At 42.4% G+C, this 27,113-nt stretch overlaps 4 protein-coding genes across 8 annotated transcripts in view; 2 read left to right on the top strand and 2 right to left on the bottom strand.

Moving 5' to 3' along the window:
• atl (atlastin GTPase) overlaps positions 1 to 5,299 on the bottom strand; it is a 28,098-nt gene extending 22,799 nt beyond the window's left edge. For 3 of the 5 annotated variants that reach the window (XM_034978088.2, XM_069504602.1, XM_034978090.2), the window contains exon 1: positions 5,161 to 5,299. In XM_034978088.2, coding sequence (XP_034833979.1) covers positions 5,161 to 5,269 — 109 coding nt within the window. In that variant the 5' untranslated portion in view covers positions 5,270 to 5,299. Of the gene's footprint in view, positions 1 to 4,901; positions 4,996 to 5,160 lie in introns of all 5 variants that reach the window. The other 2 variants (XM_034978089.2, XM_034978091.2) reach the window with 1 other exon arrangement.
• LOC117990791 (uncharacterized protein DDB_G0287625-like) overlaps positions 1 to 27,113 on the top strand; it is a 242,750-nt gene that overhangs the window by 106,960 nt on the left and 108,677 nt on the right. The window lies entirely within an intron of this gene.
• Positions 5,779 to 9,883, top strand: viaf (viral IAP-associated factor). The gene is made up of 5 exons (XM_069504485.1): positions 5,779 to 5,911; positions 5,991 to 6,123; positions 6,631 to 6,859; positions 7,442 to 7,650; positions 8,649 to 9,883. Exons 1-5 carry the CDS (start codon positions 5,906 to 5,908, stop codon positions 8,759 to 8,761), a joined length of 690 nt encoding a protein of 229 aa, XP_069360586.1. The 5' UTR covers positions 5,779 to 5,905; the 3' UTR covers positions 8,762 to 9,883.
• IntS1 (integrator complex subunit 1) overlaps positions 10,057 to 27,113 on the bottom strand; it is a 36,752-nt gene continuing 19,695 nt past the window's right edge. Inside the window, exons 23-36 of the mRNA XM_034978282.2 lie at positions 24,683 to 24,858; positions 23,809 to 23,967; positions 23,205 to 23,349; positions 21,282 to 21,415; positions 20,850 to 20,975; positions 19,646 to 19,764; positions 18,220 to 18,352; positions 17,155 to 17,352; positions 15,789 to 15,976; positions 14,584 to 14,769; positions 13,518 to 13,682; positions 13,007 to 13,136; positions 11,648 to 11,819; positions 10,057 to 10,691 (exon numbers count right to left, since the gene is read on the bottom strand). Of these exons, the coding sequence (XP_034834173.1) occupies positions 10,480 to 10,691; positions 11,648 to 11,819; positions 13,007 to 13,136; positions 13,518 to 13,682; positions 14,584 to 14,769; positions 15,789 to 15,976; positions 17,155 to 17,352; positions 18,220 to 18,352; positions 19,646 to 19,764; positions 20,850 to 20,975; positions 21,282 to 21,415; positions 23,205 to 23,349; positions 23,809 to 23,967; positions 24,683 to 24,858 (2,243 nt within the window). The 3' untranslated portion in view covers positions 10,057 to 10,479. The remainder of the gene's footprint in view (positions 10,692 to 11,647; positions 11,820 to 13,006; positions 13,137 to 13,517; positions 13,683 to 14,583; positions 14,770 to 15,788; positions 15,977 to 17,154; positions 17,353 to 18,219; positions 18,353 to 19,645; positions 19,765 to 20,849; positions 20,976 to 21,281; positions 21,416 to 23,204; positions 23,350 to 23,808; positions 23,968 to 24,682; positions 24,859 to 27,113) is intronic.

The following is a 27,113-nucleotide window of genomic DNA, read 5'->3' as shown; positions in this document are numbered from 1 at the left end:
GAAGTCGCGGGCTTGTGTGATGTAAAGGTAATAAAGTTAGACACTGTTTCATACCAGCTAAAGTCAGCTAAAGACGTGATTTTTTGCATGAGAATGGCATAGGCTACTTTTATCCCGGAAAATCAAAGAATTCCCACCGGATTTTTAATAACCTAAATCCACGCGTACGAAGTCGCGGGTATCTAGTAATTAATATGTTTTTAAGAAGTTTAAAATAGCTGCCATAAAAATTTAAGAGTTTAATTTTTTTTGGGGGGAATGGTACGGAACCCTTCGTATGCGAATCCGACTCACACTTGTCCGATCTTTAGACGTTGCGTACGAATGACGATACAAAACAATGATAGCGATTATCGCAGCATCGATCATAAGTTTCGTAATACAGAAGCAGCGATAGACCCTCTCGTTTTATCTCGCGGGTCACTGTATCTATTATCTCGACCGCTGACAGATCGCCTACAAACATACGGTACTTTATCTATATCTAGACTTAATAGCTGATGCCCGCGACTTCGCTCGCGTGGATTTAGGTTTTAAAATCCCCGTGGGAACTCTTTGATTATTCGGCCTATGTCACTCTCCAGTCTCCAGGTGTTTAACTGTACCTGTCAATCACGTCCATCCGTTGCTCCGTTGCGACGTGATTAAAGGACAAACCAATAAACAAACACACTTTCGCATTTATAATATGGGTGGTGATGGACCAAGAGCCAGCGAGTGCCAGAACTTCGTTATTTTATAATCTACACTAATATTATAAAGAGAAAAACTTTGTTTGTATGTTTGTTTGTTTGTACTGAATAGGCTCAAAAACTACTGGACCGATTTTAAAAATTCTTTCACCATTCGAAAGCTACATTATCCACGAGTAACATAGGCTATATTTTATTTTGGAAAAAATAGGGTTCCGTAAGATATTTGGGTTTTTCGGACACAAGGTGTAAAAAATCAACCAGAAAAGTTACTTATTTTGCGTACGCTGCCTAAACTATAAAAGATAGAACCATAAAATGTTCTAATTAATTGTAGATCTTATAAATATCTACAAAAAAGTCCGCGACACACTATACCCATCTATGTCGAGTGAGGCACAGCAACCATTTTTTTATTTAAAAATCTTGAATTTTTTTGGACTACATTTAAACGCGTTTATTTTACTCATGCTATTAATCCTTATCAAAATAAATGATTTCATCACTAAGAACAGTTTATGGAGATAATATTTGGTCTTTGAATGATTAAAATTGGACGTTTGGTTTGAAGTTATGGCGAAATTAAAATATTACGATTTCTGCTGCACGGCCCGTTGTATATTATATAAAGAGGTAATGTCGTTAAGTTTGTTTGTAGGGGGTAATCTTTAGAACTACTGAACCGATTTTAAAAATTCTTTCACCAGTAGAAAGCTACATTATTCCTGAGTGACATAGGCTATACGGGATCTTTAAAAACCTAAATCTACGCGGGCGAAGCCGCGGGGATCAGCTAGTATTTTATAAATGCTGAAAGTTTCTCTGCGTATTGTTCCCAACACTGGGAGGAACGATCAGCGACTATGAAGTTTGGATCATGGTGGCTTTGGGAGATAACAGGTAATAAAAGTGTAAAAAAATCATACGTCAAAGTATAAAGTCTAATTTTTTTATATTTTCTTTGGAATAGTATTAGAATGTGTGCACTGAAGCGTGTGCATTCATTTAGGACATGCTCAACTGTTTCCTCGGTGTCTGAGGAGCAGAAGCATCTGGGTGTGTTGTGGAGCTTAAACCGGTGGAGATAATGTGCAAGTTCACCGTGACCTGTGCTCTGCAGTGAGCCGGTGATGGGTTGATCATGATGATTATTTATTTATTTATTTATTTTATTTATTTTATATCTAATTAGAACGGCAGTGCCACTTACACTAACTAGATGATTAATAATAAATTTAAATACAAATAAAGGTACAAGAAAAAAGACATAAAATACAAAACGATAAAAGATCAAAGAATTTTGAATATGTACGCTGAGAACATTGAATGACATATTCATGCAATGCTCTCAGCGTACTTCAGTAACTCCCGAACCAGTATTATAGACCCATCATTAAATGGGTCCCATTGAGCATTATTGTCCAAAAGCGCGTTGAATGATGCTAATGAACGGGGTATAGGTGACATAGATCTAGCAACAGTGCGATGATGTGGGACCACGAAAAGTTTATTTTTTCGTGGACGAAGATTACTGATTCGTGGATGATGATGAACCCATCATGTTAGAACGATGTTAAACAGTTAATGGACTTTACTCAAGGCACAGTTTCATTTGACATTAATTATTAAAGTCAAAAGAGGTCATATAGATTGTTAGCTTGAAACAAAATTCCTTGGTATAATCTCATATTGAATTAAAATGATTGTTTTTGTTATAATACAAATGGCACCAAAATTGTTGTTTTTGTACAGATGACCACACATTATGACGATATAACCCAAGACCATAATTAGGCAAATGGCAAATTAACTAACTGTTCTTTGGGCCATTTATTCACCTAAAGAGGCTTGAAGAATCACTATTCACTATACCTGTTTTCTCTACATACCTAAAGAAGTCAATTTAGAAAGTATTTAACTTTACATCTATCATATAAATCACATCTATGTTCTTGAATATTTATGTATAGGATCAAAGAAAAGAACCGGCCATTGCGAGTCAGGCTCGCGCACCGAGGGATCCGTACTACAGTCGTATTTTTCGACATTTTGCATGATAAATCAAAAACTATGTTGCATAAAAATAAATAAAAATCTGTTTTAGAATCCACAAGTGAAGCCCTTTCATAATTATGATACACCACTTGATATAGTTATCTTACTTTGAAAATTGAAAACACTAATTATTAGTTCATGACCACAATTGGTTTTTTTTCTGTGATGTGACCACAAATTCACGGCTTTCGGATTTTTCCTCTTATGTCTGCTATAAGACCTACCTACCTGCCAAATTTCATGATTCTAGGTCCACGGGAAGTACCCTGTAGGTTTCTTGATAGACAGACAGACAAAAAAGTGATCCTATAAGGGTTCTGTTTTTCCTTCTATTGCTATTTTCTACTTTCAAAGTAAGATTACTATACCAAGTGGGGTATCATATGAAAGGGCTTTACTTGTACCTTCTAAAACAGATTTTTATTTATTTTTAGGCACAATAGTTTTTGATTTATCGTGCAAAATGTCGATAAAATACGATCACTATGGAACCCTCAGTGCGCGAGTCTGACTCGCACTTGGCCGGTTTTTTCATGTGGACAAAAGGAGCATGATAAAACGTAAATTTCTTCTTTTCTTATATATGGCTCTTTGAAGTATAAATGTAAGTCAATGTCAAGAGTGTTGGAAGTACTAAAACAATCACTATTACATACAAGCTTTTGCAAGGTCCCATACCTTTTGCCTTGTCCCAAGTTACAAGGTAATATCGCAAGACCTTTCAAGATGATTGATTGATAATATGTAATATTATATTTCAGCTAATAAAATATAGCCTTTATGAAACTTTATGTTGGGTTCATGAAATGTAAGAATCTTCTAAATAAAGGAAAAGGTGACTGACTGACTGACTAATCTATCAATGCACAGCTCAAACTACTGGACGGATCGGGCTGAAATTTAGCATGCAGATAGCTATTATGCTAGCCATCTGCTAAGAAAGGATTTTTGAAAATTCAACCCCTAAGGGAGTGAAATAGGAGTTTGAAATTTGTGTAGTCCACGCGGACGAAGTCGCGAGCATAAGCTAGTATGACATATTTATGTTTGAATAGCTGGTGGACAGAACCAGACTTTTCTATGAAATTAAATTTTACAGGATGGTGAAAAAACTATGACTACAATTTATTATTACATTTTCAAGATCTCTAGTACAGATTTGTTTGAAAACACACTTTCTGAGGATATTCCACCCACCCCACACCCCACTTTGAGCCCACTTTCATAGAAAATCTTAATTCTAGTTCTACATTCAATAGATGCAGTTTTCACAAATGATTATACAGATAAATCGAATCTTCACTATAGGAAGCAGTGCTAATAGTTTAACAATTCAAGTTTTAAAAAAATACTCCTTTATCGTTATGAACTACAAGTAAGTATATCCATACTAACAAATGCGCAAGTGTGTCTGTCTGTCTGATAGCCTTTCACGGCCCATCCGTTCAACCAATTTTAACGAAATTTAGTACAGCAATAGCTTGCATCCCGGGGAAGGACATAGGCTTTTTATCCAGAAAAATCAAAGAGATCCCACAGGATTTATAAAAACCTAAATCCACGCGGACGAAGTCGCGGGCTGTAGTATAAAATATTATTATCACACTTTTTTGCCTTACAAGTCGAAACAATTGATTGGATGTCAAAATGTTATTATGTTATTTATGTATAAAAATAATAAATAAAGTATTGGATAACACCCAACTTTTGTTTTGATGAGTTTTTTTCAACAAAGTGAACTTTACAGGTAGTAATAAATTATATGAGTTGATGTAGATTTAAGTTTATTTAATTATTCAAGTATTGACTTTGAACTCTAATAGTACAGTCATCCAATGTGTGTGATACTGATTATGTACAATTTAAATTTCATTTAAATTTAAAAAATGCCATCATGTACGCTTTGTCTATGCTGTATGCTATTGTTTAATTATATACAACAGATTTAAATCTTTTGTTGATGTTATCATAAAGATTAGAATTGATTTTCAAAGAAAAATTTGTAAACAAAGAACACTCAACGTTGAATTTGCGCGGCTAAAGGTGGAAATTTATACGTACTTGGAAATTTATACGTTTCTCATTGTGAAACTACGCGATATCAAATCCGTTCACTTACATATCGTCTAAAATTACAACAAAAACATTCGTTACCTGATTCAAGTGTCCTGTCGCTGCCCCCCGTCATTCTCGCTCCCGTGCCGTCAAAACGTCTCTCAACGCTTGATGCGGTGGGCACACTCGGTTCCTTGAGGGCCAGCACCGAGATCCAGGCAGCAAGTATAAAAAGAACCCATTTTTCAATGTCACAATAACACGAGGGTACCAACGACCAGCGCGCTACGCCACCGTCGTTCGCGCCACACTCATACGGAGCACGCGTTCTAAACAATAATATTTCAACAATTATTACCTTCTCCCTCATGGAAATTTATATCCCGATGTTTATGTCCCTCGGTTTCAGCCATGACCAATTTTATTTTATTTATTTCGAGATTTGACTTGACTGAACATAGCGACATGCAGTTTTTCCAACACGACGCAGATAGATTGACACACGATTGACAATTGACAACTTTGCGTGCAATTTGTTGCAAAAGACGTGTCAACGTCAATGTCACTGTCAAGTGTCAAATAATTTTTGTGGATTCTAGCCTTTTGGAACATGTAGTGTTGCCAAGTTTTAGATATTTCATCAATATATTATATGGCAAAACAAATATCACTTGGGTATTTGAACTTTGTTAAATTAATTAAGCAGATAGCCACAGTACTTGTGACGATAATTATGTAAAAAGTAAAAAGTTAACTTCAGATGCATTTCGATTGTAAAATAGTTACGCACGAAATGACGAAAATACGCCGACCCTCAACCCCTATGCTCAACCCTGTCTCTATGCCCTGTCTTGTCATTAAATGTGACGTCACGTGTGTGAAGTACCTAAGTGTTTAGATGTACATCTGTGGGCACAGAGTACTTTGTAAATATTATGTCTGTCTCTTAGATGAATGGTCTGTCTGGTCCAATATATACATATTAATCTATGGTCCAATGTCTGTGGGTGTGAATCATTTTGCAGAGGTGTCATATTTCCTTAAAAAATAAATATTGAAATTCTTTTGTAAATATTGAGAAAATAGGCTCATTGTAACTGAAAATGCAGGTAATAATAAAGTAATTTACTACGTAAAGTACTTATTTCGTTAGTTTTTCATAGCTTTAAAGTTCAATAACATTTTTAGAATCCAAATGAAGATACAGAATGGAACGACGTACTTCGCTCCAAGGGAATCTTGCCTCCCAAGGAAAAAGAGATTTCCGAAGATGAAATCGTTAATATGATCGAACAGACCATTCAGAAAAAACAAGAAGAAAGTGAGTACAGTTTTGTAGGTTATGTGCACCTGTTGCATTAATTATTTGTAGTTTCTTTTATTTCCGGTAAATTAAGGCTTATTGTTTATAGATAAGAAGTCCTTGCTACCTTACCTTACAAAATAGGTCAAAATTCTATGCATTTAATTTTATTTCAATAAAAAGTTGGGTGTGTGACCGGGATCGAACCTCCGACCTCCCGAATAGAAGGCCGACGTGTTGTCCACTGTTCTATCACCCCTTTTATGATGTACTAGCTTATGCTCGCGACTACACAAATTTCAAACCCCTATTTCACCCCCTAAGGGGTTGCATTTCTAAAAACCCTTTCTTAGCGAAAGCCTACATCATAAATCATAGTAGCTATCTGCATGCAAAATTTCAGCTCAATCCATCTAGTAGTTTGAGCTGTGCATTGATAGATCAGTCAGTGAGCCTGTCACCTTTTCCTTTTATATTTTTAGGTAATGTTACAAATATATTTTAAGCTTATTTGCTTATTTTTAGAGGATAAACAACTCTCAGAACTAGATCTTGACGGTTTGGATGAGCTAGAAGACTCGGAAGATGAGGCAGTCATAGAAGAATACAGAAGGAAACGGATAGCGGAACTAAAGAGGCTGTCAGAAAAGCCAAGATTTGGAGACGTGAGGGAGGTGTCGGGGCAGGATTACGTGCAGGAGGTGAACAAGGCTGGTGAAGGCATATGGGTTGTGATACACTTGTATAAGCAAGGGTGAGTTGACTTGCCCACTCAGTGACCTAAGATTTCACCATGAAATCTTACCGTCTTGTAAAAAACTTGCTTATGTTCGCGACTTCGCCTGCATGGACAATACAAATTTCAATCACATATTTTGAATAAATTATTTTGTTGTGGTACAGAGTTAGCTTACATCCAAGGGAAGGACATAGGCTACTTTCTATCCCGGAAAATCAAGGAGTTCCCACAGGATTCTTAAAGGCCCATCCGTTTAACCGATTTACATAAAATTTGGTACAGAGGTAGCTTCTCCTCCGTGGGTAGCTTGCCAAGAGTAACCACAGGATTTTTAAAAACATAAATCCACGTGGACATAGTCGCAGGTATCCTCTAGTCTCTATAATTATAAAAATTAATCGCTGAATGTGTTGTTGATTGCAAATTTAGAGAACAGCTGAACCGATTTTGCTAATCTTTTTTCATAATATTCCTTGAAGTACGGGGATGGTTCTTACGGAGATTTTTTTTTAATAAGTCCTGAAAAACAATCGACTGTTAGGCGATACGAAGTTCGCCAGGGCAGCTAGTTAATATTATTTATATTCATTCTTTCAGTATCCAACAATGTGCCCTAATAAACCAGCACATGGCTCAGCTGGCAGCCAAGTTTCCATACACCAAGTTCATCAAGGCCATAGCACAGACTTGCATACCAAACTTCCCTGAGAGGAACCTGCCCAGTCTGTTTGTGTACTTTGAAGGGGACATGAAGAAGCAGTTGGTAGGACCTCATGAACTGAGAGGGACTGCACTGACTTGTGATGGTAAGTTGTAATAGTCATAACATGTAGGGGGGCGTTCGTAAATGACGTAAGATGTTTAAGGGGGGGAGGGGGTCGAGTCAAATCTCATCTAATCTTACGTTGGAGAGAGGGGGGGTCTCGGCAAATATCACGCATTTTTTTTCCGATTGAAACAAAAAAAAATTATACTATTTTGGTCCATTTAATCCAGATTGTACATGCTTAAGATATTCTATTGTTAAATTTTTAATACACTTATAACTCTCAGCAATATTGATTACTAGTCTTAACTAGTCGTAAAAAAAGCACGAAGCAAAGTTTTTTTTTCTTTTTACAATAACAATCCAACGCGTTTACGTAAGAAACCCACAATTTGAAAAATCTCACGTGAGATTGGGGGATGGGGGAGGGGGTTGAATAAAATCTCACGACGTCTCCCCAGGGGGGGAGGGAGGGATCATGATGATCAACCCATCACCGGCGCACTACAGAGCACGGGTATCCTCTCAGAGTGAGAAAATATGTTCTTTTTTATTGATTACAATTACACAAGTTAGCCCTTGACTGCGATCTCACCTGACGGTAAGTGATGATGGGTCAGGGGTTATGGAAGTTTTTATTAAATCCATACTTACCCCTTAAATACACTGCAACATACCGGAACGCTAAACTGCTTGGCGGTAGGGTAGTAACTAGCTACGGCTGAATGGCTGAAGCCTCCCACCATATACCAGACCAGAGAATCAAACTCAGAACCTCTCCTTTATAAGACCAATAGCTGATACCCGCAACTTCGTCCGCATGGATTTAGATTTTTAAAAATCCCTATAGCCTATGTCACTCTCCTGATTAAAACCTAATCTATACCCATGCAAAAAATCACGTCAATCCGATGCACCGTTGCGACGTGATTGAAGGACAAACCAACAAACAAACACACTTTCGCATTTATAATAATGGTACTGATAGTGCTCACCACTACTCCAGGTATTTAGATTTTTATTAATTTTTTGTTTCAGAACTTGAATACATCCTGGGTCAAGTAGGGGCAGTAGACACCAAGATAACAGAAGACCCCAAACCCAAGATCAAAGACAAGCTGTTCACAGACCTGGGCTCCAATGACTGGTGACCATAGACCATGTCACTAATAGTTTTGTATAAGTCCCGCAAATTGCTAATGCGCGTGGCCGCCATTTTAGTGACGTCAGCACTAGACTGAAGTTGCTGATGGTATATTTTTATTTCGGCTGACGTCAGAATGACGTCATTTGGATGTTGCCGAGACATGGTTCCAGCGCAATAGCAATTTGCGGGACTTATAAAGGAAAATGAAATGTGTAATTTAAGATTGGTGTGAGTGACATTACGCTTCCGGAGTGCGGGTTCTATGCTTGTGTTGCAATATTTATTTATACCCTTACCCCCTTTGACCTTGTCCAGAAGAGGCGAATTCGTCCCGCATCGGTTCGCGCGAATTCAACGCGCGATGATTTCGCGCGTAAACGCGTAAGTAACGCGGGGCTTACGTCGACTAACCATGTTAGTACAGCGGGAAACTTGTATACGAGTATTAAAGTGTCATGCAATTACAGTTTTGTTCATTACCTTCTCAATTTTAATACACAATATATTATGTAGTCCGTAAAAATGACTCCTCACGCGCCATTTTAACTCTATGGGTGAACTGTCATGCCAAGGACTAAAATCCAAAGAATTTTTTAAAATCGTACTTTTGACATGAAATTTGACATAAGTTAAAATGGCGCGTGAGGAGTTAAATTTTACGCGTTATACATTGTCTTTTGAATGTCAAGAGAGAAATGTGTCTATTCATTCACTATACAATATTTATTAGTAAGGCTGCTAATATTATTTTACGCCGAAAGGAATGTACATCGACCTTTAGAAGGCGATAGCAGATTTGTAGAGCGTTGTTCTTGTCGTTGATACCGACAAAACGTCATATTATAGGTATGAGTGACAAGAGAACACTCCACAAAGCCGAAATGTCATTCTAAAGGCCGCTGTACATTACTTTGAGCCGCGTACTGGAACATGATGATGGCATTTCAAAGCAATATTTTGTCAATTACTATGATAATTGAAAGGCAAGAAATTGAAATCGATGAGTATTCATAGTAATGTTAACCAAAATGATTATTGAATCTTATTTTAAAGAAGAGAGAAGTATTTATTTTAATTTTGTATTATTATTGTAATGTTTAAATTATTAAATAGTTTTTACTGCATATTTTCTTGTTTCATTTTATAAAATACTAGCTTATGCTCGCGACTTCTTCCGCGTGGCCTACACAAATTTCAGCTAGATCCAGTAGTTTGAGCTGTGCGTTGATAGATCAGTCAGTCAATCACCTTTTCCTTGTATATATAAAATATTTTTTATATCAAAATAAAACTCGGTAAAGTAAAAAGAAATACCATATAATTAAAATTAATAAATATTTACAACACTTATTTTTAATTACAAAGCAATTATCTACATTTCATTTGCTTTATGGCAAATTTTTTATATTCTAGGCACTCATAGTGAGTTATTAAGGTTCCGTACATTTGTTCATGTACACATTTTAATTTTTTTTCTGTGATGTCACCACAAATTCAGTTTTCGGATTTATTCCTTCACTTGTGCTATAAGACCTACCTATCTCCCAAATATCATGATTCTGGGTCAACGGGAAGTATCCTATAGGTTTTCTTGACAGGCAGACAGACAACAAAGTGATCCTATAAGGGTTCCTTTTTTTCTTTTGAGGTATGGAACCCTAAAAACGATTTATGACCTTGGTCGCACGTTCATAACGGCCCAACTGTAGTTAAGGTGCACACTCAACAGCCCCTGTTGAGGTTGATGGTGGCCACGCACTTGGCGATGCACTGCTCGACCGGCAGCCGCGACTTCATGCCGAGCTCGAACACGCGCATCAGAATGCGAGCGGCATGCTCCTGCATGCCCACCACCAGCTCGGGCAGCTTGTCTATCACGGACTGAGCTACTTCCGGCTGGTTCGACTCCAGGCATTCCAGGATGGCTTGCAGTCCTGCCAAAAATAGGGTATATATGTGTAATACCCTAAGCGAGAGTAAATCTAACCTACAATACACAAAGCGAGAGTAAATCTAAAATCTATAAAGTACTAGCAATAATGTTAATTTCTGTTTATAATTTTATATTTCGTTTTAAAGATTTCACTGTTTTATCTTTCTACAAATACTCCAAACGCACGAAACTAGCCGCCATGATGAATTCCGACTGTGACGTCACATGGATTGTAGTTGTAATATATTTCACTAAGAAAGCACTGTTGCTTAACAATCCGTGTGACGATCGAATAAAATTTTTGTGAATTTTTGCTAGTTTTTTGATCTCCATAGGATCAAATTGAAAAGACACTTTTCAAAAAGGGCAAAATACCCTATCTGCTGTAATCCGCCAAAACAGACAAAACGCCATAATACAACGTATAGCTCGCGATATGCACTACCCACCCTCCTTATAATGACCAAGGGGTCATTCATTATTAATAATGATCGGTCAATGTGCCCGTAGTAACATATAGATTTGAGGGTGTTTTGGGGGTGATATGGTGGTGTAGGAAGACCAAGATGTTCCCCCAATAATCAGAAGCCAGGTTCCAGCACTCAATCGGTTTAATTAGCACTATTAAAACTATTACAGACTCGCGAAGTAACGTACTTGCTAATTTAAAATTACGTGCATGCGTTTTCGCGCGCTAGACAGACGTGGACACAGGGACGGTGTTGGAAGCCACTAGGCAGGCCCTCGGCCGCGGCTCGGGGCTGCGGCGGGGGCAGGCGCAAGTCGTCTGACCGGTTCCCCGATCAGCTGGCACGCGTGTGTGCGTTGCGTCAATGGCTGATAATATGCACACAGATGCCGCGCGGCAAAACTAATATTAGGTATCTAAATTAATCTAATTAAATATGTACATTTGATTTTTAAATGTGTAATGTAGCCCACAGTGTTACCACTTACCGGGGTGCAGGTCGGGAGCCGCCGGCAGCAGCTTGGCCAGCAGCGACAGCGCGCAGGTGCGCAGCGGCGCGTGCGGCGACGCGGCCAGCGGCGCCACCGCGCGCAGCAGCGCGTCGGCGGCTCGCGCGCCGCCCCACGCGCCGCCGCGCCGCACGCCCCACGCCTCCACCTCCTGATTACATTCAAATGAAATGAAATAATTTATTTGTGTGAATATGGGAAGACAAGGCGTTCACAATAGAGAGTTGCCAACATATCCAGTCAGGAAACCCTGACGTACAAATGTTTTGATAAAGTAGGCAGTACATCAGATAAGAATATAATATTGTGTCAAAGATATAAAATCAGTCAATAATATTAATAACTTAATCAAATTCATTCTAATTGTTGTGCTTAAATTCTAAAAACTCATCAACAGAATAAAATACATTTTGCGACAGCCACTTTTTTAATACATTTTTTAATTTTTTTACTGGTAGTGCAGTTACAGAATTAGGAATTGCATTATAGACTTTTACACACATGGCACTACAATTCTTTAAATACGTGGCTGTGCTGGGCGTCTTGTTTAACATCAGCCTTTCCCTATTTCTAGTTCCGCGCGGAAATACCTCCCTTGCAGTCTTGAAAAGATGCATGTTGGTTTTAACAAACATCGCTATCTCTAAGATATATATACAAGGGAGTGTGAGGATTCCCAAACTTTTAAAAATCGGTTTACACAAACACACAGGTTTTAGGAGTGCTCTTCATGATCGCTTCAAGACGAGTGTAAGAGCACGTTATTTCAATCAACATTTAGGGTCAAAACTAACTGAAAAGGCAGCGGCGAGCAGTTTCAGTTTCAAACTTTATCTCCATCGGCTGGAAAGGGTCGTACAGTCGCCAGCGGCACCGCCAGCAGCTGTCGGCGACACCGCGAGTGTCAACCTGCTAGCCTAGTGGCTAAGATGTCCGCCTCCTATTCGAGAGGTCGAGGATTTGATTCCGGACACGCACATCTAACTTTTCAGAGTTATGTACGTTTTAACCATTTAAATATCGCTTGCTTTAACAGTGAAGCAACATGAGGAACCTGCATATCTAAGGCTGAGATCTATATGATTGCACTTTGACTTTGCTCAGACTTAAGATTGAGTTAAAACGAGACACATTTATGTGAGAGATATAGCTCTGTCTTAAGTATAAGCTAAGTCAGATCGCGCTCTCTAGATTTCTAAGAGTTCTCCATAATGTCCTCGAAAGTCGCCCAATCCGCACTTGGGCAACGTGGCGGACTATGGCATAAACTCTTGTTTCTGAGAAGAGACATGTGCTCGGTAGTGGGACGGCGATGGGTTGATGATAAGAGTAGTTCACCTGTACGAGCCAGTGCAGCTCCGGCGGCGGCGCCACTCGCCTCTGCAGCGCGTGCAGCGCGTGCGGCGGCGGCGCCACCGACGCGGGCGGGCCCTCCGCCGTCATCAGCCCGCTCAGCGCCGCCTGCGACCTGCACCAACCATATAACTACGGCTACTTTCTACTAGCTACCATGTATGGAGTGTAGATACTAGGAGCACTATCTGTTAGGGGGGGGGGGGGGGGGGGGGGGGTTGTCCACTGTAAACAGTAAATAATAGTTCGAAAACCATCCGAATTGGTGCTAGCGTTAGAAATTTGTGGGGTATGAAAATGTAGCAGCTGAGTAAAGTGACCGTTCGCTATAACTTGCACCCTGACGTTATGTTGGCACCATTGCAAATTACACAATAATAAACCCTAAGCTCTAAGGAATAAAGCAAACAAATCAATGGTGCCAACATGACAGCACGGAACAAGTTATAGTAAACAGTCTGTAGATTCAATATTTTTCACAGGGGTTTGTACTCACGAGACGGTGTCCCGATGCGCAGCCAACAACGCCGTGGCTCGAGAGGGCCGGGCGGCGCGGTACCTGCGCAGCAGCGCCGCCACGCGGTGCGCGAGCGACCCGCTGCCGGCCCCGCCCTCCTTCACCATGTTCAGGAAACACTCCAGGATGTTGTGGATCTCGTCACTGGACAACAGAATACACTATTTTAGAAGTTAGGCTAATGTACCTGCGCAGAAATTTTATTTTTGAATGGCGCGAAAATATCTCAACCAATCGTAGCGCACGTCCGTCCGCTATTGGTTGTTGCCTATGCGCCATGTTTTGATGCGTGTAAAGTCTTGTCCAACCGACAAATCTTCCAGGGCAGTACACATCTACAAACTTTGCACAGCGTCTCCGCCAGCGAAGACGAGGTCCCCGATTTCTTAGGTCACCCGGACCTATCCCCAATTTCTAAGGTCATCCGGACCTAGACTCATACCACGGATCTTGTGAATTTTATTTTTATTTTTATTTTATTTAATAGGAAGCCAACGGTATACAAAGAAAACTAATTATGACGACTTATATAAACTTAGGACTATCAATGTATACTCACTTACAGGCTAACTCAACATGCTTAACTAGAACTTCTAAATAGTATAGCTTAAAGTAAGACATTGGCCACGATTCTCTAGTCTCTCTCTAAACTAAATTTAGAGTATCTGCATCCTTTTCTTTTTACTAATGCTAAAAAAGGAACGGAACATGACTTTCACATTTAAAGACTCTAAAATTTAGTGCACAATACAAATTTAAACAGTAGGTTCGCGAGTGCGTGCTAAAATCACGGGGTTTACCATCTAAAAATTAAATTTAGAAATGTCAAACTGCTTCTGTCCTTTTCATATTACAATAGTAAGAAGAGGGTGCGAATACTCTAAAATTAGGTTGTGCTTAGAATCGGTGCCATTCTTTGTGTACCTAAAATTTATAACAATTAAACTAATTACCTACTCAATAAGTTAAACATACAATAATTAATCTATCCGTTTGATAAAAACTGACCCTTACGCAAAACCTCTCTGCAAAGATGGCTTAGTACCTGACATGGTTGGCGAACAGCTCCTTATCGGGCAGTATCTCGAGCGCGGACAGCAGGTGCTGGTGGTGGTGGTGCGTGCGGCCGCGCACGCCGCGCAGCAACGCGCCCGTGAGCGGCAAGGCGCGCTCGCCCGCGCCGCGGCAGCGCGCCCACACGGCGCGCACGTTCGCCTCCGTACGCCACATCCTGGACACCACAATCCCAAAACCATTTAGTGCTATTTAGGTAGTACTGATCGGCTAACAAGAGCTGGCACGTTCACAGTACTCTCGCAAACGCAATTTTTGAAAATCTTTTGAAAAATCTTTTTTTTTATTCGTATAAACTTTTACAAGTGAGTGAAACTCGGCGGTTGCTCAAAAAAATATCATAAAACTTGGTTTTATTATACAACATGTTTTGAAAACATCGTTTTATATGATTTTCACGAAGTTGATATCTGCGCGCTGCGTGCCGCGACTTTTGAGGTCGATATCATTTCTACGCATATACAAACAATACAAATAATGTATCTCTGTAAATGTAATTAAAAATTCTTAAAAAAAGATTACTTTCATGCCTTTTACTCATGAAATAGTAACAAACATTATTATATACTATTTCACGAGGTTGTGCTCTTAATGTTTTACCAATACCCTCCAATTGTGTAAGAAAAACGTATTCATCGTAATCGTAACCGTCAACAAATTCTGCCGTTTGATTGGCTGTGAAAAAATGTAAACAGCGAATCAACCAATCAAAGGGCAGAATTTTTTGACGATAACGACGAATACGTCTTTCTTACACAATCAGGGGGCAGGTAGAGAGACAAGGGGGAACTTGGTCAGTTAAAAAACTAATTCAAAAAAATTCTAAAAATTAATTTTCATCAAATGGTTGAAAGCCTACATGTTTTCAGGTTTCAGGTTTAGGTGTCACCGACAGTCCTCTGTGCAGGGCCTGCATGGAGGTTGATGAAACACCGACGCACGTACTCCTAGAGTGCACGGGCGTAGCAGATCAACGCGAGCGCCATTTAGGTTCCCCGACCTCACACCATGAAGCCCTCGGCAACCTGGGCGGTCTGTTTGGCTTCTGGAGCGAGCTTGGATGGCTGGAGTGAAGACTTCGGCGGGGAGGGGCGATGCACGCACAACAGACGGAAACGTTTAAGTGCAGAAACCAGCCCAGAGCGAAGAAGAAGAAGCCTACATGTTGCTACTCACTTCTGCGAATGCTCCTTGGAGTGGTGCGGCGGCGCGGCGGCCAGCGTGCTCAGCAGGGAGTGCGACACGCGGTCCGTGGCGCTGGTGGAGCGGCGCGCGGCCGACATCATGTCCACGGGCGCGATGTCGTGGCACGTCGCCGGCGGACGGTCCTCGCATTCACGTAGCAGTTGCAGGATTTTTGGCACCTGTGCAGAGACAGACAAGCTTCGCATTCAGTAAAACCAGTGGTTCTTCAAGATTTTCAGCTGGCAATACAAGCTACTCTCGCGACGAACACGGAATATTCTGATGGGTGGATCGCACCGCCACCTTAGCATCAAACGTCATTGTGATGCATATAAAACTGTCCATTGCAGGACACCGTACGTTACGGCTGTACAAACAAACAGAGCCTCTTTCGCGCCGTGCGTGATAAGTCTACAAAAACAATCGAATCCCACGCTTAACACCCACAGTGGACAATTGTGTGTGCAGTGCTTATCCTATGTGTGCTGGTGATATATAGACGATCCAAGGCAAGCGGTAAGTGGTAGTTTCGTAAGCTGTAGATTTTGAGGAACTCTGAGCAACTGGCCATCCTCTTTTCGTTATTTATCATAATTCTAACAGTCCATCGATTAGCTCCCCAACACTTAGAAAACTATTTTTTTATCTTGCCCAACTTTTGTACAGAAGCAGGCGTTAATTTGCGGAAATCCATGATATACAATGAATCTGCATGTTGCACCATACAGATTCGACCTGTTTCAGTGGATTATAGCAAATTAAGCTTTTGGTTCATTGCCTAACTTTGTCAAAAGTTTGTTGTAAGCGACTCACTGACGCGGCTGGAATTCACTGTGATTTTTTTAAATTTTATCACAAGACTGTCCATAAAAAAGAAGTGTAACGAAGAAGTGTAATGTAGTGAAAACAACCTAAAGAATTGGCATACAAATTGCTTGTAAACTACAACACTAAACGCCTTAAAAGATGGCACTTACTAGAAATTGGACAAGAAATAAACACACTCGATAATTTACAACACAAAAGGGGTCAAAAATTTATAAATTTTAAATCCACACTTACGCAAAAACTGATTATAGCTAGAAAGCCGATGGAACAATAATTTGTTCCATCGGCTTTCTAGAAGCTATGGGCATTTAGAAGTAATTTCCACCATAACTTCTAAATGCCCAAACAGATTCCGATGTATGCGTTATCGTTAGAATCCTTACGTCAAATTACTGCTAAATTGTAGAAGAAGCTTCGAAGTGGCCTACGCTCTGGCTAAGAGTAAGAGTGCGTGTGGCGCAAAACAGCATAGAAGCCGCTTCTATCTCTTCCGCCGCTTCTGCTTCGCTCTCTTGTCGAAAAGTCTTACCTTCATGTATAGGAGCAGCAATAGTAACGGATGCGCCTTCGAAGCAGCCAACGCTGCGGCAAGGAGTGCGTGCGGCGCGGAACAGCATCGTAGTATCAGAGGCAGACGCGCTTCGATGCTTCTCCTCGCCGCTTCCATCCCTTCCGCCGCTTCTGCTTCGCTCGCCTCTTCAGCCACGTACTGGATGAGGACGTCCAGCTGGAAAGGAAGATTAAGATGATGGAATAATACTGGACATATTTTATGAAAAAAAGATGCGAGAATAGTAAAGGCATACTACCTTACGTGACGTGGCTCTTCTCGTGCCGGACGGCTGTACAATATGTAAAATACTGACTCTGGTCACTGACATAGCCCAAACTATTAGCAAGCTGAAGTGGCAGTGGGCAGGTCATGCCTGTCGTAGAGGCGATGGCCGTTGGAGCCGGAAAGTCCTTGAGTGGAGACCGCGTTTAAGCAAGCGTAGTGTGGGACGCCCTCCAGCACGATGGACCGACGATATAAAGAGGCTGGCGGGAAGTGGCTGGATGAGGAAGGCTGAGGACCGGGTGTGGTGGCGCTCTTTAGGGAAGGCCTATGTCCAGCAGTGGACGTCCACAGGCTGATGATGATGATGATGATATGTAGAATGTCAATATTATCTACATTAAAATATGTCGTTAAACCACGAAATAAGCTTATAATCATTTGGTTTGGGGTCACACTGACATCAGCGCACCACGGGTCGCGACGCGAACAGCACTCATTACCATATCAATATCATAATCATATCAGTCAGTTATCCAAGGACGATAAAACAAATATCAATTTTTATCAATCTATCAATCCCCCACATTTTTTGGTCCTTCGAACCGGATTCCATAAAATATGATGGACTAATCTAGGGTTATATACCCTGAAATGTTTGAGAACCCTTGATCTATACTTGCTGGCAGTCATGAGAAGGACAGATCAAGTGAGGCTGCGATGGACGTCCCCTTACATGAGTGCACAAGGCAGCCATCAGAAGCATAGCTAAGCGAGCCACAGCACTGTAATGACAAAGAAGATCTATAGCTAGTCTACCTGTGTGTGAGTGAGACGCAGCGAGTCCTCAGGCGTGTGGTGCTTGGGCGTGGCGCGGTCCCGGCCCTGCCACACGCGGGGACTGCCTATCAAGGTCTCCGCAAAGTCCAGCACTGCAGTGGCCGACCAGCCCCTGATGAGCGGAAAATTGTACACTAATTGTAGCATCAGGAGTTACTTTGCGGAGTTCTTAGCTTCCACGAGAAAACATATCTATCAAAGGAGATTGCCCATTTTCTTAGGAGCTTTGGGCCCCCCCAATATAATTGTTATGTCACCATGGTTTAAATTTTATTTTGTACACAAATAATTACCTTTTTATATTCTGCAAACGATTTCCATTTATTCACCCTGGTTATAAAGAAATCTTATTTTTTATGTTGCTGATATTGCTGGTATTTTATTAATACTTTTTCAAAATAAATGGATGTTTCCAATTCTAACTGTAATTGTGGATATTTTCAATGATAGGGTGGAAGAAAAGTCGTAATAAAACATATTATAATCGTAATTAACACATTTAAAAAAATAATAATATAAGTTTTGACACGACGACGCCACAAAAGAGGGCCCATTCGCGGGCGATCTCCTTTTCAAGATGAACGATATGTAGAAGAGAAAAATAATCTCCAAGTGATCATCATCATCATCAACCCATCACCGGCCCACTACTGAGCGCGGGTCTTCTCTCCGAATGAGAAGGGTTCACGCCTTAGTCTACCACGCTGGCCCAGTACGGATTGGCGGACGGTCACACACCTTTGTGAGCATTAATGCTGAGCTGGGGCCATTTCATCTTGTGCCAAGTGGGTGCAAGAACTAATTTTAGATTAAATTAATTATTAAATACTTCTTATTATCTACTAACTACCTACTAACCATTAATTTTAAGTTTGTTTGTGCCTACCTTAGGCATAAGATGAAAAAACTAGTTTTCTTTCTCTTTCTTTCTTACTTTCATTATGGAAAACTCTCGAGCATGCAAGTTTTCACGTTTTCCTTCACCGTTAAAGTAAGCACTCTTTAATTGCTTAAAACGCACATAACTCCGAAAAGTTAGAGGCGCGTGCCCGGGATCGAACCCCCGACCTCCCGAAAGAAGGCCGACCACTCGGCTATCACCGCTCCGCATTGTATTAAGAACTTGACTTAATAAGAGTGTTATGGGCGTAGCAGAACGACGCGAACGCCATTTGGGTTCCCCGACCTCATTCCATGAAGCCCTCGGCAACCTGGGCGGTCTACTCGGCTTCTGGAGTGAGCTTGGATGGCTGGAGTGAAGACTTCAGCGGGGAGGGGCAATGCACGCACAACAGACGGAAACGTTTAAGTGCGGAAACCAGCCCAGAGCGAAGAAGAAGAAGAAGAAGAAGAAGAGTGTTATGTTTGTGTAACGTTCACAAAAAAAGTTAGCTCGTCTACTCACCCTGGCTGCAGCAGTGCAGCAAGGCAGCCGTGCAGCGTGCGCCACGAGGCGCGGTGCGCCAGCAGCGTCACCAGCAGCGGCCGCCAGCTGCCGCCGTCGCGCACGAACATCAGCCGCATCTGAACAACAACCCAAGCGTTTAAACTACCGTGAGTGATTTCCATTATAAATACTATCTGTCCCGGCTTACTCACGTGTGTAGTCGACGTTAGCCCGACTAGTTTCGAACCCATCCGGGGTCCTTTTTCAAGGGAGTCCGTCCGCGCACGCGCCGCGGTTTTGACTGCGGGACGCACGTGCCGCTGCCCGTAGAACCCGTTGTGAGGGTGGCTGGGGTGGGGGGGGAGACAGCTGCCGTTCGTCTCCCGACATCAGATAGTATTTATAACAACCCAAGCATTACAACTAGGAAATTCGACGGCGAAAACCAATGTCTGTTTTTTTAAATAGAGATAACGAGTAAACGAGCAGGCGGGTCACCTGATGTTAAGTGATTACCGCCGCCCATGAACATTTCCAGCACCATAAGAACCGCCAATGCGTTGCCGGCCTGTTAGGAATTTGTTGGTCCGCCCCTTGAATAACCCCATGTTGTAATCTAGTGGGGACACCGCCGATGGGAGTTGGTTCCACAGTTTGCACGTGCGTGGAAAGAAGGATCTGGCACAACGGACGGTCGAAGTGCACCAGACACCCAGGTGGTGAGAGTGAAATTCTTTACGGTGGCGCGCGGTGCGGTTGTAGAAATATGAGGGTGGAATGAGATCAAAAAGCTCTTCAGAGCACTCCCCATTATAAAGGCGATAGAACACGCATAGAGAGCTAACGTCTCTGCGGTGCTCCAGGCTTTCCAACCAGCCGGTTAGTTTGAAAGAAAGAAAGAAAGAAAACTTTTATTTTGGGACTATTAGTTTGGGATCGTCCACAAGTCGAACAGCCCGCCTTTGGATCCGGTCAAATGGAAGGAGTTGGTACTGGGGTGCTCCGGCCCAAAGGTGTGAGACAGTATAGTGAGACATAAATTAACGTAGCCTCAATAGCTCAACGGGTAAAGGAGTGGACTGAAAATCGAAATATTGACGGTTCAAACCCCGCCCGTTGCACTCTTGTCGTACCTACTCTTAGCACAAGCTTGACGCTTAGTTGGAGAAGAAAGGGGAATATTAGTCATTTAACATGGCTAATATTCTTTAAAAAAAATCACCTGATTGTCTCGCGTCTCCCGCTGCAGCTCAGACAGCCAGTCCAGCAGCAGGCCGCAGCCCAGGCCGCGCACCGACAGCACGTGCGCCGGCATACTGGTATACTTCTCATCTTCCTCCACTTTCACCTGCGATAATACATTTTTACAAAAAATTATAAGTTCTAAAAAACCAATAAATTCTAAAAAGGGACAGCATAGAGAGATAGCCATCGAGCTGATTTGATTAATGGTTCTACATAGCTGCTTCAACGAGTGGCATAAAAATAATTCTTCGTAGAAAACCTGCAATGGATTAAAAATAAATGTCAAATGACCTAGGTTCACTCAGTGTTAGACACTGAGTTAGCGAATCAGTAGAGTGGTCTGAGCTTTTTGTTGCTCGTGCTCTATGAAGAGTTCACAGACTCTTATGATGAAAAATTGGAAACTTGCCGTAATTTCGTAGCAGTTCTTCTGGTTCTTATCCAGGAGTTGTGTGATGGTGTCTATGACCACCTGCGTGTCTTGCGATTCAATGATCTTGTTGCCCACCACTTCCAAAGTGCTTGGCGTTGTGGACTCGAACGCTGTGGGATAAAGACAGTGTGAATATGGCTACTAAACCAGCTGCATACTATCATACTGGCTCTACACGCTCGCCTTCACTCGGCGAGCGTGTAGAGCCAGTATAATAAAGTGTTGTAGTTTGATAGGTGGTACAGAATAAACACGGAGATCGTTATGTACACGTTTATTACTTGAAATTACAAGGATATAAGATAGTCGCTATTCAAAATTAACTACGACAAGCGCGGGAGCGGAAATTTCGCGTGGTGGCAAGCACGGGCTTCGCGTGTGATCGTTCGGAGCGCACTGGTCACTTTCCGAGCGATAGCGTTTTATTCCAACGGCCGCGCGGTCCCGTTAGGCGAGAAGCGCGCGGGGGGACGAAGAAACCGGTCTCGGACCCGGCGCGCGCGGCTTCCACAGTATTCCCCTCCTCAGACCGCTACTGCGGGCGATAGAAATCAGGAAAACGCACTCGCCTTCCCGACCTCGTCCTCTTCTCAGCCGCGACCGGTGTAGTGGAGGGGGTTGGCGACGGTTCAGGAGTAGCTTCAGCTTCTTGGGCCATGAATGCTGGTTTCAGGCGATCGATGCTCACCGTTACCTCCTTGCCTCGAACCTCCAGCTTGTAGTGCTTCGGGTGGCGCTCGATGACTCTGAACGGACCCGTGTACGGTGGCTCCAGGGGTCTTCGGACGCAATCTTGCCGCAGAAAAACGTGCGTGGAGTCCGCGAGGCTTTTAGGTACGTAAAAGGGACCTTTTTTGTACTAACTTTCTGTCGCACTCACTCTGCGAACATCAGAAGCGTACGTCCGATCCGGCAACATTCTGACCGTCTGCCGGGTCTTGAGTACAAAATCTATGAGCAAAGTGCCTTCCAGGGCACATCACATTTTTCTGTCAATTTCTGATACTATGCATACAGAGAAAGTGAGAGACGGGAGGGGCGAGGGAGAGAGAGATGAGGGGGTCCCCGAACCCCCCCCCCCCCATCTCTCTCTCCCTCTCCCTAGAGGCAGCGAAAGTGTGTGGCAGTACCTGCGACCAACCCACCACCTCCCATGGCCCCACCAACCTCGCGGTTATATGGGCCGAAACGCGGGAGGGCGCCCGTTCGGTACTTGCTCGGTGGCTCTTTCCCGGGGCGCCTTCTTGACTCCCTACAAATTCTTTCCTATCTACTTCCTTGTCCCCACTATGTCACTCTCCCCATTCTGGGGCAGACGTCACAAATACGGGAGATTCCCGTCGCCGTTCGTGGTGTCTCCTGTTACCCACATCCTCTCCTGTTGTAGCGTACCTGTATAACTAGCTCTCGCTTCCCTCCTCTGAGCTGTTCGCGTCGTCGTTGTCCTCCTCGCTTCCTTCCTCTTCTTGCTCTCCGCGTCCTCTTCTCCGTCGTCGCTGCCGCACTTCGGAGCAGCTCCTTCTCCTGTGCCACGCGTGCGCGAACTCCCGCAGTCCTCGGAAGTTCACCTCCGAGGAGACCAGGTCCCGGTAGTATACCGGGCCCACCTCCGCATGCACCATCCCATCCAGCATCTTGCGTCGGAAGTCCTCATACAGACCGCACTCCCACAGGACGTGGTGCGCATCCTCGTCACTCTCGCCACACTCACACAGACTACTCGCACATAGCCGAAATCCATGCAGGCGCCACCGGAAGCATCCATGGCCCGTGAGTAGCTGCGAGGTTTCATAGTCCGGAGATACCCAAGTCGCCTTGAGTCTCTCCGTCACCGCAGGGAAAAATCGCCGAAGATGACTGCCTCTTTCATCGCTCGCCCAGCGTTCCTGCCACAAGTACCTGCGACCAGTTGGTCCTTAGTGGCGTGAGCCGGCACGGTCGGCAGAGGAGAGTCGCTCAGCACGGCGGCGCCGGCCGCGCTCCGCAACGCGTCCGCCACGGGCCCGCGGGCGCACTTGCACTGAGACAGGAGCCCCTTCGCCACCTACGACGAGGATCAACTTAAGGTGATTATGGCAATTCTTTAGACAAATGACAACATTGCTAAGTCCCTTACCGACAGTAAAAATCTCACATATGCCGACTTCTTCCCAAAGATTGGGTATCATAAAAAGGACATCACCTCTCCCCATCGCCTCGTCAACAAAAAAAAAAGAGTGATCCAAAATAACTGAATCACTCAAAATTTTCGTTGAGCTATATTATAACAATTTTCGACATAAGTCCCGCAAATTCTAATGCGCGTGGCCGCCATTTTAGTAACGTCAGCAGTGCACTGGACCGAAGTTTCGAGCTGATGGTATGTTTTTTATTTCGGCTGACGTCGAATGACGTCATTTCGATGACAATGAGACATGGTTTCAGCGCAATAGCAATTTGCGGGACTTATACGCTAAAATTTTTCAGCTATCAATATATTAGTATTTTTTCATAGGGCACTGACCTCAGTAAAGCCCTTGGGTCTGGCGTGCGTGAGCGCGCGCAGCAAGGGTGCTGCGTATGCGGGCTGGCGCAGCAGCCCCGCCACGTTGGCGGTCAGCAGGAACGCCAGCGTGGCGCGCGTGCACGGACCCTCGCCGCCGCGGGCTTCGTCCGATATCAACTATACATAAGATAAAAAACATGTCAAAATTAAAAAAATAAAAACTAGGCCTCGTTTGCGGTAGTATGACAGCTACAATGTCACCCAATGCCACAATGACCTGTGATTGGTTGACGCTCCTCACTGTTGGCTACAATGCATTGTTGCAACAAGAATCGCACAAATTCAGCCGATCACAACAATTAAGATTGTAATAATCTAATAACGATTGATTACAAAATCGACCTGCTGGTCAAGTGCAAGTCGGACTCGCACACGAAGGGTTCCGTACCATCGCACAAGCAATAACACTTCTTTTTTTAATTTTCAAAGTAGCCCAAGTCGCCACTGTGTCCTAGGCTCTTGAAGGCGTTAATAAATCAACTCTCCCGCAACCCGCACCTATCTCGAGAGCCGTCTCATTGAATGGCGCTGCAACCCGTGCAAACTAAGGAATCAACTCCCTACGGCGGTGTTCCCTTTAGATTACAACATGGGGTTATTCAAGGGGCAGACCAACAAATTCCTGAAAGGCCGGCAACGCATTGGAGGTTCCTCTGATACTGCAATTAATGTTTACGCCCACTCGTTTGCTCGCCATTTTTATTTAAAAAAAACACCAGACACGTGTTGGTTTCCATCAAACATGATCATCATCAAGCGCGAGCCTCTTTTCTTAATATTAAAAACCTAGAAGGACCCAATTTTATGTTGAAATGAAGTAAACAGTTCTTACACCATGTAGTTGCCTGAACGCGGCATCCAGGTCTCCTCGGAACATGTCAGCGGCAGAGAACGTGGTGGCCAGCAGAGCGCCGACGGAGCCGGCGTCCAACCTCACAGGCTCGCGAGGGCTGGCCCACGGATCCTCCTCCTCCTCCGGGAGGACCTCTTCCGTGAACAGCGTATCATCTGAACCACAACATAATTAATTCTTTATTTTAAGTCAAGCTCAAACCTACATACAAACGCAAACACAAAATTGTGACATGTCTATGGACATTTTGAACATTTTTATAATATTTTGGGCTTAGTCTATTTATTTATAACCTAGAGATCTATGTCAAAATGATGTTCGCTCATTCACCGTACACTAGCATTGGAATTCATAGTCAAGGTTGGGCCTTCGTATGTGCCATATTGAACTTTAATGCATTTGCATAAAGGTTAATTATGACACATGTCGTCTGAATGGCCACCTAACGAAGCCCCCATCGTGACTATGAATTCCAGTGTAGATACATGTCACTCCTCTTCATTATTGACCAGCGCACATAAATTTGTAGATCCTATCCATCCTGTGCCTGTAATCGAGTCTCGAGTCAATTAGCAGACATTTTTTTTTATTTTATTAAAAAAGAATATTAGCCATGTTAAATGACTAATATGTTGTAATTTCTATCAAAATAAGTAATCCTGAACGTGTCTTATAAATTAATTAATGTTGTCTATGATCGATCTGCTGTACCTATCTATGGTTAAGTTAAATAAATTCATACTCTCTTCCGGTCAGTTGTCTTCCACTGAGCAAACGTGTTTCATTTTAATCTCTTTTAATTAATAGGTTATGGCCCAGTTTAAGGCCTAATCTCTCTTAAATTGTTAGTTTTTCTCAGTTAGTCAAGTGTTAGATTTCGTAGTTAAGTATTTTCATATATTTTCGTGATCTATGACTAGAGAAAAATGACGACGGCAAACTACGTTGTGAACGTTCCAAAGTTGTTAGGACGTCAGAATTACAACGAGTGGGTGTTTGCTGCAGAAAATTTCTTGATCCTTGAAGGAACGCAGCAATATATCAAGAGAGAACCTGGTGCTACGGGTACAGAAGTCACTGATGACCAGAGAGCTAAGGCAAAGTTGATTTTAACGATAGATCCGTCATTATACGTCCACGTGAAAGATGTACAAACAACTTCACAGCTGTGGAACAAGCTCAAGTCGTTATTTGATGATTCGGGTTTCACAAGAAGAATTAGTTTACTACGCAATCTCATATCTATTCGTTTAGAAAATTGCACTTCTATGACCTCATATGTAACGCAAATTGTAGAAACTGGACAAAAGTTAAGTGGAACGGGTTTCAATATCAACGATGAGTGGATCGGATCTCTTTTATTGGCAGGATTACCTGAAAAGTATGCGCCAATGATAATGGCTATCGAACATTCAGGAATGTGCATCACGACGGATTCCATAAAAACTAAATTATTGGACATGGAAGTTCCAAAGACCGAAAATGGGAACGGTTCTAAAGAAGTTGATAGTGCATTTGCTAGTTCGTACCAACATAAGAAAAAAAATAAGTCTACAGTCTATGGTTCGAACAAAAATGGCGAAAAAGCTAATAAAACGCCAGCGAATTCTTATAATAATTCTAAAATGTTAATAAAGTGCTATAAATGTAAAGAATTCGGCCATTTCCGAAATCAGTGTCCAAGTAATAACTATTATTCGAATTCGCGTAAGCAGACGAATGCATTTAGCGCTGTGTTTTTGAGCGGAGTTTTCAATAAACGTGATTGGTATGTCGACTCTGGCGCGAGCGCGCATCTCACAGCAAACAAGTCGTGGCTGAAAAATGTTTCGTATGAACCGAAAATCAGTGAAATTATGGTCGCTAACAAGGAAAGTGTTCCAGTTTTATGCACAGGAGACGTGCAAATAGTGACGAGCACAAAACATGGCGATTACGATATAACAGTGCAGGATGTTTTGTGTGTGCCTGACATAACAACTAATTTGTTGTCAGTAAGCCAATTAATAAATAAAGGAAATAGAGTGGATTTTAAAAGTGATGTTTGCTACATTCATAACAAAAATAACGAACTAGTAGCTACCGCTTCCTTACTTAATGGTGTTTACAAATTGAATTTGCCGAAAATAACCTCTATGGCCGTGTCCGCCGAAATTTGGCATCGCCGTTTAGGACACATGAATAATAGCTACTTGAATAAAATGCAGAATGCAGTTGAAGGTGTCAGTTTTGACTCGCAGACTGACATTAGCAAATCATCTTGTACAGTGTGCTGCGAGGGAAAACAATGTCGTTTACCTTTCCCAAAAGAAGGCAACAGAAGTAATGCATTATTGCACATAGTGCACACAGATGTAGCAGGCCCCATGGAAACTGCTTCGATTGGCGGTTCAAAATATTACTTATTATT

The sequence above is a fragment of the Maniola hyperantus genome, chromosome 18 (genome assembly GCF_902806685.2).
Source record: "Maniola hyperantus chromosome 18, iAphHyp1.2, whole genome shotgun sequence".
Lineage (NCBI taxonomy): Eukaryota > Metazoa > Arthropoda > Insecta > Lepidoptera > Nymphalidae > Maniola > Maniola hyperantus.
Note: the sequence above shows the minus strand (reverse complement) of the source record. Positions and strands in the feature narration are given on the sequence as shown.

What these genes read in the sequence shown, in the direction of transcription:
- viaf (XM_069504485.1), top strand. An exon ending in TCAGAAAAAACAAGAAGAAA is followed by an intron (nt 6,124 to 6,630) that starts GTGAGTACAGTT and finishes GCTTATTTTTAG; the next exon opens with AGGATAAACAACTCTCAGAA. An exon ending in GACTGCACTGACTTGTGATG is followed by an intron (nt 7,651 to 8,648) that starts GTAAGTTGTAAT and finishes TTTTTGTTTCAG; the next exon opens with AACTTGAATACATCCTGGGT.